Genomic DNA, 14,511 nt, shown 5'->3' with positions numbered 1-14,511 from the left:
ACTCATCCCAAACAATGAGCTTGCATTGCATCAACAATTTTCCCATTGCACTGAATCGGGAAATATTGCATGTTGGAGTATCAATTGTGTTTAAATTGAGTGGTAACTTAAGCGCAGAATGTGCAGTACGACCGCCATCTAGAAGAGTCGCCGCAATTTCAGATGATGCTAATCGGCGTAATCATTCCTACTTCAATCAGTAGCTTGTTTGCAATAGTCAAGCATTGATCCTCAAACAGAATCAATCCTTCATTGTAGAGTTCATCGGTTATTTAGATGTCAGGATTATTCGTTTGAATGCGCAAGCAATGCAAGATATCTTCACATATGTCGTCTTTGTATTTGTTCCATAACTGAATTGGTTGTGAAGGAAAACATGTGGTGATGATAATTGCGAACAGCGTTCGTATTTGGTACGCATTTGATGAAACAACTGAATCCGCAAGTGTTAAATCCCAATGAGAATCGTTCTCCAGCAAACCCAATAGTTGACATGCTTCTCGATATGTTTGGCATTGGTGGCCATTCACAGTTTTCAAATGCGCAAATGATTTTGGTCCACGTACATTTACCAACAGCAGTCGCAAATAAAAACATTCATCATTTCTAGGATTAACAGTATACATGCGACCTAGTGCATCAGTGGAAAACACCTGTGGCCAATCTGGAACTGGGGTTCTTGGAATTTCTTTGTTGATTGATTTCAAGTGTAATACTTGGGCATTTCAACGTACATCAGCGTCGCTGCGAATGGATCTGCTTCACACATTGCAAAGAAGCTAGTCAATGTTGTCGATGGTGGTCTCTCAGCTCGTTGTGCCGCATTAGCCTCAGTGAAGTAAACTCTTTGGCCATTTTCCAAATGCACTGCTAAATGTACAACTGTGGGATATCTTTCATGAATTTCAAATGACAATAATCGCCACAGTGCTTCATTAGTAGTGACGTATCTGCCCATCTGGAAGTTGCTGATTTCGTCGTTCGCGTTTTCCGACGCAATACCAAACACAACCATGTCGCTGCCTTCTGTGATGTACTTGCACAAATATTTGATAAATTTGGCCGAATGACAACTCTCAACGTTTGCATGTGTTTCGAGAATTCGTGATAGTAGCGGGTAATATGGTACAATGAATTCATTTCCGATCTCAATCTCTTGATTTTGAACTTCAACTTTGATAGTTCGATCATTATCTTCTTTTGAACGCCGACGATAAACTGGATATCCATCGTTCCCTGTGACTGTTTCAGCAACTAACGGTCGCGGATATCGTTTTGTGCACTTTCCTTCAGCCATGCAAGGCGATAATTGATTTAATGCACCGCACGGTCCATGCACCATCTGTGTCGTCAAAATGTCGTGTAGATGGGGATCAGTGACTGGATCAGGAATTTCAGCTGATATGATGTCATCCACTTCATTTGAATGTAATTTGTTCAGCAACCAAATTAGGATATGAGCATGCGGTAGTTCACGCTTCTGCCATTCCACCGAGTACATATAACAACGTGTGTCACCAAAAACTCGATACTTAGTAAGCACATCCATCATAACCTTGAGTTTTTGCTGAAATACTCTGGCGATTATGTCATGGCAATCTTGCGGTTTTTGGCCTGGTTCCACCCCATGTTCAATTTCCGTCCACTTCGGATTGCATGTGAACGTAATAAATAAATCCGAAGTTCCATAATTTCGCACGTACGTCATAGCGTCTTGAGCGTATTCGTGCATGTGGCGTGGGCTTCCGATATAAGATGATGGGAGAATCGTCAGACGTCTAATTATCTGAACATCACCATCTGAATGAATAGCATCATGCAAGTTTGAAGTCGTCGTGGCCTAACGGATAAGACGTCCGGTGCAGTCGTGTTGAAGCGATGCATCGGTGTTCGAATCCCGCTGGCGGGTACCAATTTTTCTAATGAAATACGTACTCAACAAATGTTCACGATTGACTTCCACGGTGAAGGAATAACATCGTGTAATAAAAATGAAACCCGCAAAATTATAATTTGCGAATTACTGGTGGTAGGACCTCTAGTGAGTCCGCACGGGTAGGTACCACCGCCCCGCCTATTTCTGCCGTGAAGCAGTAATGCGTTTCGGTTTGAAGGGTGGGGCAGCCGTTGTGACTATACTGAGACCTTAGAACTATATCTCAAGGTGTGTGGCGCATTTACGTTGTAGATGTCTATGGGCTCCAGTAACCACTTAACATCAGGTGGGCTGTGAGCTCGTCCACACAGCTAAGCAATAAAAAAAAAAGATCGTAGCTTTGCCTGATTGAATCGGATGAACGCTAAACGTTCGGTTTCGACTTTGACATACATGTCGACAGCGAATTGCTGGAATAGCCAACGGCACTTCAGAATGACATTCTCCTCATGTGTACGAATCATCATACAATACGCATAGTAATTCATTGCGCTTAGATTTTTATTCCTTGATACGCCTGAAAATGCAAAATTAAATGAATTGTTAATGGAAACCAATAATAGCAATAATTAGTGTGCGAATAATGTACCTGTAATGGGATCGACCATCTTCAACGTGATGTCGTATCAGTCTTGCCCTTGCCAATAAATGATTGGATATTGTAACGCATCGTACAAACGATGTGTCTCGTTTACACGATGCATGATATTGCTTCTTCGCTGAACGACAATGTCTCGCGATTTAGTTGGATCGCCAACAATAATTGCAGCAACATCATTAACGGTGGGTGCATTGAATCTTCGCACATGTTCAACTGTTGGGGTACAATCCGCTCTTATGACAAATTTGTGCGTATCCGATGGCATTCGTTCCAATGCTGTTTTGAACATATTAACCACAGCATTATTAGCGTGAAAAAATGCTTGCAACTGTTCAATAATTCGTCTCTTTAACTGTTGTGTTCCCTGTATATTGCACCGCACATTCAGCTGATCCATCATCGACAAAATGAAATATATTTGCAGAAATTGATGCGGTTCATCTGGTGTTGGCACCATTGAACCATGCAAATGATATATTTGTCCTTGTATCTGTAATTGCAAACAATCATTTGTTGAAGAATACGGTGTAACTTCTGATCGTGTGATGGTGTAGTGTGTGGTGTATATGTAGTTATGCGTTGCAATTCATTGTGGTGGTGTGAGTGATTGGTTATGTGTGTTGTATCTTTTACCTTGCAAGTCGGCATGAAGCCGCCTTCTCGAATGATATTAGCTCCAAAGGAAGTCATGCGAAAGCAGTTATTGTATTCAAAGATGTGTTGAAGAAAATGGCTGGAATCGGGATCACTTCCATCGAACAATGGTTTCAGTGGCTGTGGTGGTGTAAGTGTTGGATCCAGTTTGACTTTTCCACTTGCGCAGCACAATCCAGCCGTTTCTCTTTTGAACTTTAACGCATTGCAATATCGGCATATAGTCGTCATTGGTCCAATATCTAAATTTTCATCATCACTGTAGTTCGCAGTGGGATCATATTGGAATGCCAAGAGATTGTATGACGCCAATGATCTTCGTGTGCTCACGCGTTGTCTCAATCGGGCATTTTCTCTTATTATATTTTGTCTTTCTTCGCTTAAGTTCTGTGAATACACTTGTTGCTGGCTTGCATGTCTTGTGCGGCGGCCGATGCTCGCACGTCGTCCTCTAGGCATTTTGGACTATGGACTGAGTGGTGAATTTAACCTCAAATGCACGATCCACATAATTTACACAGTTCAACTTACGACCTTAAAGACAAATGGCTGCTGTTGAAATTAAATAAAAATTTGAACAATACACGTGATTGATTTGATGGTTTCCAATTGAAATGTTAGGAAACGAATAACTTATTTTTTTTACTTTTTTTTCACAATTTCACAGTGAACACAATATGTACCGGTTTGTCATATGAAATTAACTGGGGGCTTATTCCGCCCCGACTTTAGAAAACGTCACTTTGCTGTCATTATAACTTACAAAACGTTTAGAAGCCTTTTGAAATAAGTAACGTTTTACAACATTTTAATTTGTTACTTTATATTCTTTTTAACATAAATCGAACTAAACATATAAAATAGATTGTACTGATAATAAACTCAAAGCTAAGAACCCAGGAAAAATAATCATAAAGCTAAATTTCTGATCGATTAAATTCTTATATTATGTTGTAAAACGTTACTTATTTCAAAAGGTTTCTAAACGTTTTGTTGGTTTTCAAAATGACATCCAGCAAAGTGATGTTTTCTAAAGTCGAGGCGGAATAAGCCCCCTGAGCAGAGAACAATGACTAGCTGTCAAACAATGTATCACGCACCAGCGCCATCTACTTAAAATATTGGTTTGTAACCAGCAGATTGGGATGGATTGCGTGAATTTTACGCATCCTACCCATGGGGGCGGTTCTGCTTTTCCTCTGCTGATCCTGACGTCTGTGCGGACCGTCTTAAAGACGTGGTGCTCCAGGGGATGGAATTGTTCATTCCCTCCTCTGAAGTGCCCGTTGGGGGTCGCAGCAGACCCTGGTATAACAATGCCAGCAGGGATGCTGCACACCTCAAGCGGTCCGCATACGTGGCATGGGATAATGCCAGGAGACGTCGGGATCCTAACATCTCAGGGGAAAGGCGGAAATATAACGCCGCTTCCAGGTCCTACAAGAAGGTAATTGCCAGGGCGAAGTCGGAGCACGTTGCTAGAGTTGGCGAGCGATTGAAGAGCTATCCCTCCGGGAGCCGTGCTTTTTGGTCGCTCGCCAAAGCTGCAGAAGGAAACTTTTGCAGGTCTAGTCTCCCACCACTGCGCAAGTCCGATGACAATCTGGCCCACAGCGCGAAAGAGAAGGCTGACCTTCTGGTCAAACTCTTCGCCTCGAACTCGACTGTGGACGACGGTGGTGCCACACCACCGAACATCCCCCGGTGTGATAGCTCCCTGTCGGATATCTGCTTCACACAGTGTGCAGTCAGGCGGGAGCTCCGACTCCTGGACGTCCATAAGTCGAGTGGGCCAGACGGCATCCCCGCAGTGGTTTTGAAAACGTGCGCCCCTGAGCTGACACCTGCGCTAACGCGTTTGTATCGCCTCTCTTATTGCACTAACAGGGTTCCGTCTTCATGGAAGACCGCCCACGTCCACCCTATCCCCAAGAAGGGTGACCGGTCGGACCCATCGAGCTACAGGCCTATCGCGACAACTTCCTTGCTTTCCAAGGTGATGGAGCGAATTATAAATACACAACTCCTGAATAATCTTGAAGATCGCCAGCTGATCAGTGACCGACAGTACGGTTTCCGTCACGGTCGCTCAGCTGGCGATCTTCTTGTATACCTTACTCACAGGTGGGCTGAAGCCTTGGAGAGCAAGGGCGAGGCTCTTGCTGTGAACCTTGATATCGCGAAGGCCTTCGACAGGGTCTGGCATAGGGCACTTCTATCGAAGTTACCATCTTACGGAATCCCCGAGGGTCTCTGCAAGTGGATCGCTAGCTTTTTGGATGGGCGGAGCATCACGGTCGTTGTAGACGGCGATTGCTCTGATACCATGACCATTAACGCTGGCGTTCCACAAGGTTCGGTGCTCTCCCCCACGCTTTTCATCCTGTATATCAATGACATGCTGTCTATTGATGGCATGCATTGCTATGCGGATGACAGCACGGGGGATGCGCGATATATCGGCCATCAGAGTCTCTCTCGGAGCGTGGTGCAGGAGAGACGATCAAAACTTGTGTCTGAAGTGGAGAACTCTCTGGGGCGAGTCTCCGAATGGGGTGAATTGAACTTGGTTCACTTTCTCTCTGTCTCACTTTTTCTCTCGATCTTTCTCACTTGCTTGCTCCCTACTCTCACTCCATGGCTAGTTGCTTCATGCTACGTTCGCCCTGTCTTACTCTATCTCAATCGGTCTCGATCGCTCTCTCTCTCTCTTATTCGATACTTCCGTTGCATACCTGCGTGACGTTACATCTGTAAAAATTTTACCCTCATGCGCCACTTCAAAAACCAGCAGCATTCTAATATCGTTAATGACATATTATATCATACTGTATTTGATTACCTTTATTAAATGGTCATACTCAGTAAAAAATTGTTATTATAATTAGCTTTGTTTACTTTCCAAAACGGCCTCAAATTCTTGTGTGCCCAAGGGCCCCAGCCTACCGAAACGCATTACTGCTTCACGGCAAAAATAGGCATGGTGGTGGTACCTACCTGTCCGTACTCACAAGAGGTCCTACCATCAGTGATTACGCAAATTATAATTTTGCGTGACTGTGTCCGGTGACACAGTCGAATAACCAGATCCCGTTCCCAGTAATCTTTCAAGAGGTCGCCTGGGATCGAGTCTCCCTGGAAGTTAAGGGCGAAAAATTAACTTCACCTGAGCCCGTAAACTAGTGAACGAGATCCAAATTATGGTACAAACACCCGACAACCACAGGGCCCGCTTCTTTTATCTCCGTAAGGAGTTAAGTAAGTTTTCGTACGTATACGCTCCAGGTGGAGCGTGAACTTCGTGCCGTGATACGCGGCATCCCCAATGAGTTCAATGCCGAGCTCTTTAAAGTCGACCTTCTTGAACAAGACTTACTCGTCAATTCCGTGCACCGCATTCACAGTTGCCGCGCGAGGGAGCCATATAACATAGTTCTCCGCGCCCTCCGGCCTACTCCAGAGAGTAATTTTTTTATTACTTAATGGGTGGACGAGCTCACAGCAGACCTGGTGTTAAGTGGTTACTGATAGACATCTACAACGTAAATGCACCACCCACCCTGAAATATAAGTTCTAAGGTCTCAATATAGTTACAACGGCTGCCTCACCATTCAAATGGAAACGCATCACTGCATCACGGCAGAAATAGGCGGAGTGGTGGTACCTACCCATACGGACTCCGGAGGTCCTACCACCAGTAATTACGCAAATTATAATTTTGCGGGTTTGATTTCTATTACACGATGTTAATCTTTCACCGTGGAAGTCTACCTACCCGTGCGTACTCAGAAGACATCCTCCTACCACCAGTAAGGCGTCGGAACGGTACTTTGATAAGGCTATGCGTCATGATAATCGCCTTATCGTTGCCGCCGCTTACTACTCCCGAAATCCTGATTACGCAAAAGCTAGTCACCGTCGATAGATGGCGCGACATCGTGAGACGCATCAAGTCTGCCCCTTCCAACACTACATGACGATCACGACCACTCTGTCAAGAGTGACACGACTGAGAAGAAGAAGAAGAAAGTCACCGTCGACGCCCTAGACACGTCGTTACGAATCCATCAGCTTCAATAACTGTTGTATTAGGCGCCTTCAGCTCTAACACTAAGAGCCGGCTTAGGGACCCGGTAACCATGCAACCCAACCTAAGCATAGGTCCGCTGACCCTGTAATTTCCATCCTAGCACTGTATCTTCCGCCTCAGGAAAAAAATTCATCATTTGAAAAGGGTGTACCACGTGGATCTCTTTGATAAATGATTCTGTCACGTTCTATCAAGATGAGCAAATACTCTCTCTAGGTATTTCTTCACAGCACTGTAACTTTCTTTTTCGAATGAGATCCAAGGTTTAAAATGGACTTTTAACGAACCCTCATGAGCAGCATCCAGGCTGTGTCTCCGGCCTTGTTGGGATACACGAGCAACGGCAACCACATACATCGGATGCTCTTATTTATGCTCCTAATAATATGGTTTCTCTATGGTCCAGGTAAACAAGAAATAAAACAACAACATTAAACAAGATTCGTTCATTTCCATCAACACATTATTTCTATAAGTAAAATTTCTTTTACAGTTTGACCTCCAGTTTGTTATTGTCACTATTAAATTCCCAAAGCTTCGAATTCTTTAGTTTTCGTGGTCATGGCCGACTGCGTCCGGCACGGTCAGTCTGTAAAAGTCATTTTAATTATCTCTACAACACGCGAAACCCGAAGATAATACGTTATTCCTCTGCTTGATTCCTCAACTGTAAGAAAATAAGTTGGAGAGCACGAATTCTTTTCTCGTAGTCCAACTTCTCTTGGTCATTGAACACGTATGGTTCGCTGGTCGCGTTGCGATAGATGATGTAGGGCTGTTTTCCGGACATAAACCAGGATCTATGTTCTGTCGTGATTGGAGCCCTAAAGAACGACGCTGAGGTTGGATTAGCTGGAAGACCTTCGATCTTCTTCGCACCGTCCGAAGTGACAACATACGGTTGATTGTTCGCTCCGATGTAGTACAAGTTTTCATCCCAGTCCAGCGCTATTTGCTCAGCATGCTCAGCCTCGTTGACCTTGATCTTCTTGGTGCCTTCCTCGATTACCTTGTAGACGACGTGGTCTTCCGTCAGAATGTACAGGTCGTCGGTGCGGTTCTCTTTTACGATCCCGATGATGCTGTCACTCAGATTGCCGTACTTCTCAAGCTTCTCTGTTTCGGTGTCGTAAACGTAGATACCGTCCTTATGGCCCAAATAGGCGCGTGACTTCGAAAACCAATCTGAGAAGGCCCTGCCGCCTGCTAAAATTTTTTTCACTTTGCCGTTCTTGTGGGCGTATATACCCTTGTACTCTTTCTTGTCACCCCTAGATACGTAACGCAGGATTAATATTGTGGTTTTATAATCAAAGATTCCGGTGGTGTTGTCGGGGACTGAGCTGCTATTATTCCCGCTGGAGTTATTCAGTGGATTGGTGATGTCATGTTTGTTGGAGTCAATGTCGTAATCCTTTTGCGGCAATGAGTGAGAATCAGCCGTCTTCAGGCAGACCAGTAAGCCTGCCAGGCAAACTAACAGCACCCTCATCTTGGATTCTATAATGACAATAACAAACAGTCTTTAGTACTATAGAGGGGAAGATGAGCGTCACGTCAGTCAGACATCACGTGGGGACCGGAGCGTCCCTCCGGCCCCCACGTGCGCTCGTTACACGGGTAACACTTTGGAGAAGATCTCAAGTGTGCGCCACTGATCAACAATGTTGTTTGACTGTATCTCTGAACTTGAGACGATCTGGAGTCCCCTGTCCAGTTGTTCACGAACGTTAATGTTAAGACTTAATTTAAAACCCTCTACTTCAATGCAGTTGGTAGTTATGACTTCGACCTCATGTCTCAACGCAGGCTTCCCGCTGCGGTCATGGGCTCAGTTTTTGCGTATTCTTTGCATCTATCTCAAACTTTAACAAACATCTAAATACAATAAGAACAGTGACTTACCGTTTTGAGCAACAGAGCACGACAGACGCTTCTGTATTTGTCCGATCTGTATTTAAGAAACATAAAAGACGTTTAGAAAACAACAGATACCCTTGAGGTCAAGTACATGACGTTCATTCACGAGACGTGCGCCGCGACTTCGCCCGCGTGAATTTGCAATTCTTCTAAATGAATGAAATTTAAGCGGAGAGCGTTGTTTCTGACTTTCTCTTGTGTATAAACTACTAACAATCGTAATTGTTATCGTAATCGTATTGTAGTGTTGGTCGAGTGATTGAGAACATGGCAAAATAATCTCAGGGGTCAGGTTTCCGATGCGTGTTGAGTTGCTGGAGGGCCACGATCTCTCGTACCTCATCTGTACCTACATAATATACCTAGTCTTGCCATAAATACTGAGACAAAGGAGAAAAAAAATCTATTGCAAATAACATTTATTACTTTTACAGTGTGTTAGTTTAATACATAAATATAATTGGGTTGATTGCTTCCCGCTTCCGTAGGTTTAACCCGCGATTCCCTACAAGTGACCCCTGGGTGGTGCAAAACGGGAGCCGAATACATAATCGGTGGTAGGACTTGTCCGACTGGCTGGCGACCACCCTCCAACTAGAGTCCGCCGCCAAATAGCCTAGCTGTGTTCCGGCGTGTGGGTTGGAGAGCCAGTTTTATTTATTCCTTCTCTTTCCTCTTCCTTGTTCGGGGAGAATCTTGATGATGCCTGGAACATGCGGAGCAGACGTGCGTGCGAGCTCGCGGGACGTGATTGTTTGACGGGGGTATAGGGAGACCCAGTGAAATGGTGTTCGCCGCCGCCCGCCGGTCAGTTGGGGACCTGAACCCGGGTGTCTCTACTAAACTCCGCCCCGGGAAGCTGTCCCGCCAACCGGTGTAAAATCCTGCCGTGCGGTCGTCGTGCCGGAGTCGGAGACCGGAGTGGATCCCGGCGATTGCACGCAGGGTGGACTGGGGGCCCTTCCATGCCCTGCGTCAGTCTCTCACGCAACCCGTGGTCGAGCACGTACTGTGTTCCGCGCTTTATTCAGGTATCGTCATGATTTCGCTTCGAACTTCCTACCCCACCCATTCCCACTCTCCAAACAAATTAAAAAAAAATCAAACATGACAGTACAAAAAAGGAAAAGGGTTTTGTCGGCGATGCCCCATTCCACATTTAATGTGGATTTCAGCAATGTAAGGGGCCTACACAGCAACCTCGACGCCGTACACCACCATCTTGAGACGGCGCAGCCTGCCCTCCTTTTTCTGACGGAGACGCAGATATCTGCTCCGGATGATACTTCGTACCTTGAATACCCCGGCTACGTATTGGAGCACAACTTCCTGCGTAAAGCCGGGGTGTGTGTATTCGTCCGGGCTGATGTCTGTTGTCGCCGTCTACGAGGCCTCGAACAACGGGACCTGTCCCTCTTGTGGCTGCGCGTAGACCATGGCGGTTGTACCCGAGTCTACGCGTGCCTGTACAGGTCCCAGAGCAGTGATGCAGGTTCAGCTCTGATAGAGCATGTGCAAGAGGGGACTAACCGCGTGCTTGAGTAGTACCCATCTGTGGAGGTGGTGGTTCTTGGAGACTTTAACGCTCACCACCAAGAGTGGTTGGGGTCCAGAACCACTGACCTCCCGGATCGGGCTGCCTACGATTTCTAGAGTTAGCGAGCGACTAAAGAGCTATCCCTCTGGGAGCCGTGCTTTTTGGTCGCTCGCCAAAGCCGCAGAAGGAAACTTTTGCAGGTCTAGTCTCCCACCACTGCGAAAGTCCGATGACAGTCTGGCCCATAATGCGAAAGAGAAGGCTGACCTTCTGGTCAAACTCTTCGCCTCGAACTCGACCGTGGACGACGGGGGTGCCACACCACCGAACATCCCCCGGTGTGATAGTTCCCTGCCGGAGATCTGCTTTACGCAGTGTGCAGTCAGGCGGGAACTCCGACTCCTGGACGTCCATAAGTCGAGTGGGCCAGACGGCATCCCCGCAGTGGTTCTGAAAACGTGCGCCCCTGAGCTGACGCCTGCGCTAACGCGTCTGTATCGCCTCTCTTATTGCACTAACAGGGTTCCGTCTTCATGGAAGACCGCCCACGTCCACCCTATCCCCAAGAAGGGTGACTGGTCGGACCCATCGAGCTATAGGCCTATCGCGATAACTTCCTTGCTTTCCAAGGTGATGGAGCGAATAATAAATATACAACTCCTGAAGTATCTTGAAGATCGCCAGCTGATCAGTGACCGACAGTACGGTTTCCGTCACGGTCGCTCAGCTGGCGATCTTCTCGTATACCTTACTCACAGGTGGGCTGAAGCCTTGGAGAGCAAGGGCGAGGCTCTTGCTGTGAGCCTTGATATCGCGAAGGCCTTCGACAGGGTCTGGCATAGGGCACTTCTGTCGAAGCTACCATCTTACGGAATCCCCGAGGGTCTCTGCAAGTGGATCGCTAGCTTTTTGGATGGGCGGAGCATCACGGTCGTTGTAGACGGCGATTTCTCTGATACCATGACCATTAACGCTGGCGTTCCACAAGGTTCGGTGCTCTCCCCCACGCTTTTCATCCTGTATATCAATGACATGCTGTCTATTGATGGCATGCATTGCTATGCGGATGACAGCACGGGGGATGCGCGATATATCGGCCATCAGAGTCTCTCTCGGAGTGTGGTGCAGGAGAGACGATCAAAACTTGTGTCTGAAGTGGAGAACTCTCTGGGGCGAGTCTCCAAATGGGGTGAATTGAACTTAGTTCAATTCAACCCGTTAAAGACACAAGTTTGCGCGTTCACTGCGAAGAAGGACCCCTTTGTCATGGCGCCGCAATTCCAAGGAGTATCCCTGCAACCTTCCGAGAGTATTGGGATACTTGGGGTCGAGATTTCGAGCGATGTCCAGTTTCGGAGTCATCTGGAAGGCAAAGCCAAGCTGGCGTCCAAAATGCTGGGAGTCCTCAACAGAGCGAAGCGGTACTTCACGCCTGGACAAAGGCTTTTGCTTTATAAAGCACAAGTCCGGCCTCGCGTGGAGTACTGCTCCCATCTCTGGGCCGGGGCTCCCAAATACCAGCTTCTTCCATTTGACTCCATACAGAGGAGGGCCGTTCGGATTGTCGATAATCCCATTCTCACGGATCGTTTGGAGCCTCTGGGTCTGCGGAGGGACTTCGGTTCCCTCTGCATTTTGTACCGTATGTTCCATGGGGAGTGCTCTGAGGAATTGTTCGAGATGATACCGGCATCTCGTTTTTACCATCGCACCGCCCGCCACCGGAGTAGAGTTCATCCATACTACCTGGAGCCACTGCGGTCATCCACAGTGCGTTTCCAGAGGTCTTTTTTGCCACGTACCATCCGGCTATGGAATGAGCTTCCCTCCACGGTGTTTCCCGAGCGCTATGACATGTCCTTCTTCAAACGAGGCTTGTGGAGAGTATTAAACGGTAGGCAGCGGCTTGGCTCTGCCCCTGGCATTGCTGAAGTCTATGGGCGACGGTAACCACTCAACATCAGGTGGGCCGTATGCAATAAAAAAAAAAATAAAAAAAAATTATAAAACAATTTAAAGTATAAAAAGCTTATTCGAAGTGGTCTCCATTGGCTGCAATACAGTCCTTTAAACATTGAGGCCAGTTATCAATAGAAGCACGCACTCTTTCCATGGAATTTTTTTTCATTTTAGGGACTCCAAATTATTATGGCGTTTAGAGCAAGCCGTACTCTCTAAAACTGACCATAAATCATAATCCAGCGGATTAAGATCGGGACTAGACCTGGCGCCGAGCCTTGCTGGAAGGACCATTCTTGATTATTGAACATGGTGCTGTTAAGGGGCTTCACTACCTTCTCAAGAATGGTATCTTGATACACTCGTGCCGATTTTTTGATACCTATTTCACAAAAGTTATGGCTCAGTCAATCCGTCATAGCGAATACCCCACCAAACCTATTCTCTTTTAAATTATCAGGTAAGAAATGACCAGTACGTCTCTTATAGGCTGCAAGTCCTAAGTCATCTTTTAAAATACGCGACATGGTTCTGGGTGCTATCTTCGTCTCCCGAGATAAAATCTTTAGCTTTCGGACAGGATTTCTTCAAATTCTTTCCCTTACTGCTTTGACCACCTTCTTCGTACGAACACTACGTGGACGGCCAGATCTTTTTCTGTCGCAAACAGAGGAGGTCTCATTGCACCTATTAATAGCCCGGTACACAAACATCTTACTAATACTAAGCGTATGGAGAGTTTTAAAAATTGTATTTGGCTCCATACCTACTTTGTGTAATGCAATCACAGCGATTCGGTTATCTTTATCACCCCACTCCATTTTAATATCGTAAAATATTGTGCAATGTATTGGCGCCAAAATGAGAAAACTCAATGAGCAATCATATAAAAATGACAGATTCCAAATTCAAATGTAATATTTTGTTTATTTTTAATTGTAACAGTATTTATGGCCAGACTAAGTATAGGTACTATTTACTCGCCCTTACTGTATCACTGGGTGATGCTTCAACTCAGAGCCACTCAGTGATAAGCTTTAAATTTTGGCCGGTGAGATATTGTTTGAGACGTTTTTCTCATCTCTTTCTAACCAGTTGCGAGCAGAGTTCGTCCCCACCATCAATGTGAAGCCGCTGCCTAGAGCTCTACAGCCCGGTACAAGGCACCGGTGTACAGTTCCCACACCCGGTATAGAGTCCGGTGTACCGCCGTTACATATAGCTAAAACTTGCATAAGGCCCGTCATGACTTACGCGAGTGTGGTGTTCGCTCACGCGGCCCGCACACACATAGACACCCTCCAATCCCTACAATCCCGCTTTTGCAGGTTAGCCGTCGGAGCTCCGTGTTTTGTGAGGAACATCGACTTGCACGATGACCTGGGCCTCGAATCGATCCGCAAACACATGAAGTCAGTGTCGGAACGTTACTTCGATAAGGCTATGCGTCATGATAATCGCCTTATCGTTGCCGCCGCTGACTACTCCCCGAATCCTGATCACGCAGGAGCAAGTCACCGTCGTCGCCCTAGACACGTCCTTACGGATCCATCAGATCCAATAACTCTTGCATTAGATACCTTCAGCTCTAACACTAGGAGCAGGCTGAGGAGCCCCGGTAACCGTACTCGTCGAACTTGCCAAAGAGGTCGACGTGCAACCTAACCCATTCATCAGCCCGCTGAGTTTCTCGCCGGATCTTCTCAGCGGGTCGCGATTCCGATCCGGTAGTAGATTCATTCGCGAAGCAATTGCTCTTACTCTGTTAGGTCTCCTTCGGAGGCGCTCGGGTAGCTGTTAGCAAATCCCACCC

The 14,511-nt window shown here is 46.4% G+C and overlaps 1 protein-coding gene across 1 annotated transcript; it reads right to left on the bottom strand.

Annotated features, from left to right (window-relative positions):
• Positions 1 to 7,713: 7,713 nt before the first annotated feature.
• Positions 7,714 to 9,315, bottom strand: LOC114250749 (uncharacterized). Its single transcript, XM_089728585.1, has 2 exons — positions 9,188 to 9,315; positions 7,714 to 8,782 (listed from the first exon to the last, which is right to left on the bottom strand). The coding sequence occupies exon 2, from the start codon at positions 8,772 to 8,774 to the stop codon at positions 7,926 to 7,928; it is 849 nt and encodes a 282-aa protein (XP_089584711.1). The 5' UTR covers positions 8,775 to 8,782; positions 9,188 to 9,315; the 3' UTR covers positions 7,714 to 7,925.
• Positions 9,316 to 14,511: the final 5,196 nt, after the last annotated feature.

The sequence above is a fragment of the Bombyx mandarina genome, chromosome 07 (genome assembly GCF_030267445.1).
Source record: "Bombyx mandarina strain Sakado chromosome 07, ASM3026744v2".
In the NCBI taxonomy this organism is placed as follows: Eukaryota; Metazoa; Arthropoda; class Insecta; order Lepidoptera; family Bombycidae; genus Bombyx; species Bombyx mandarina.
This window is presented reverse-complemented; position numbering and strand designations above follow the sequence as displayed.

Bases quoted from the DNA above. Each gene is read 5' to 3' on its own strand.
- LOC114250749 (XM_089728585.1), bottom strand. From the start codon at position 8,774: ATGAGGGTGCTGTTAGTTTGCCTGGCAGGCTTACTGGTCTGCCTGAAG.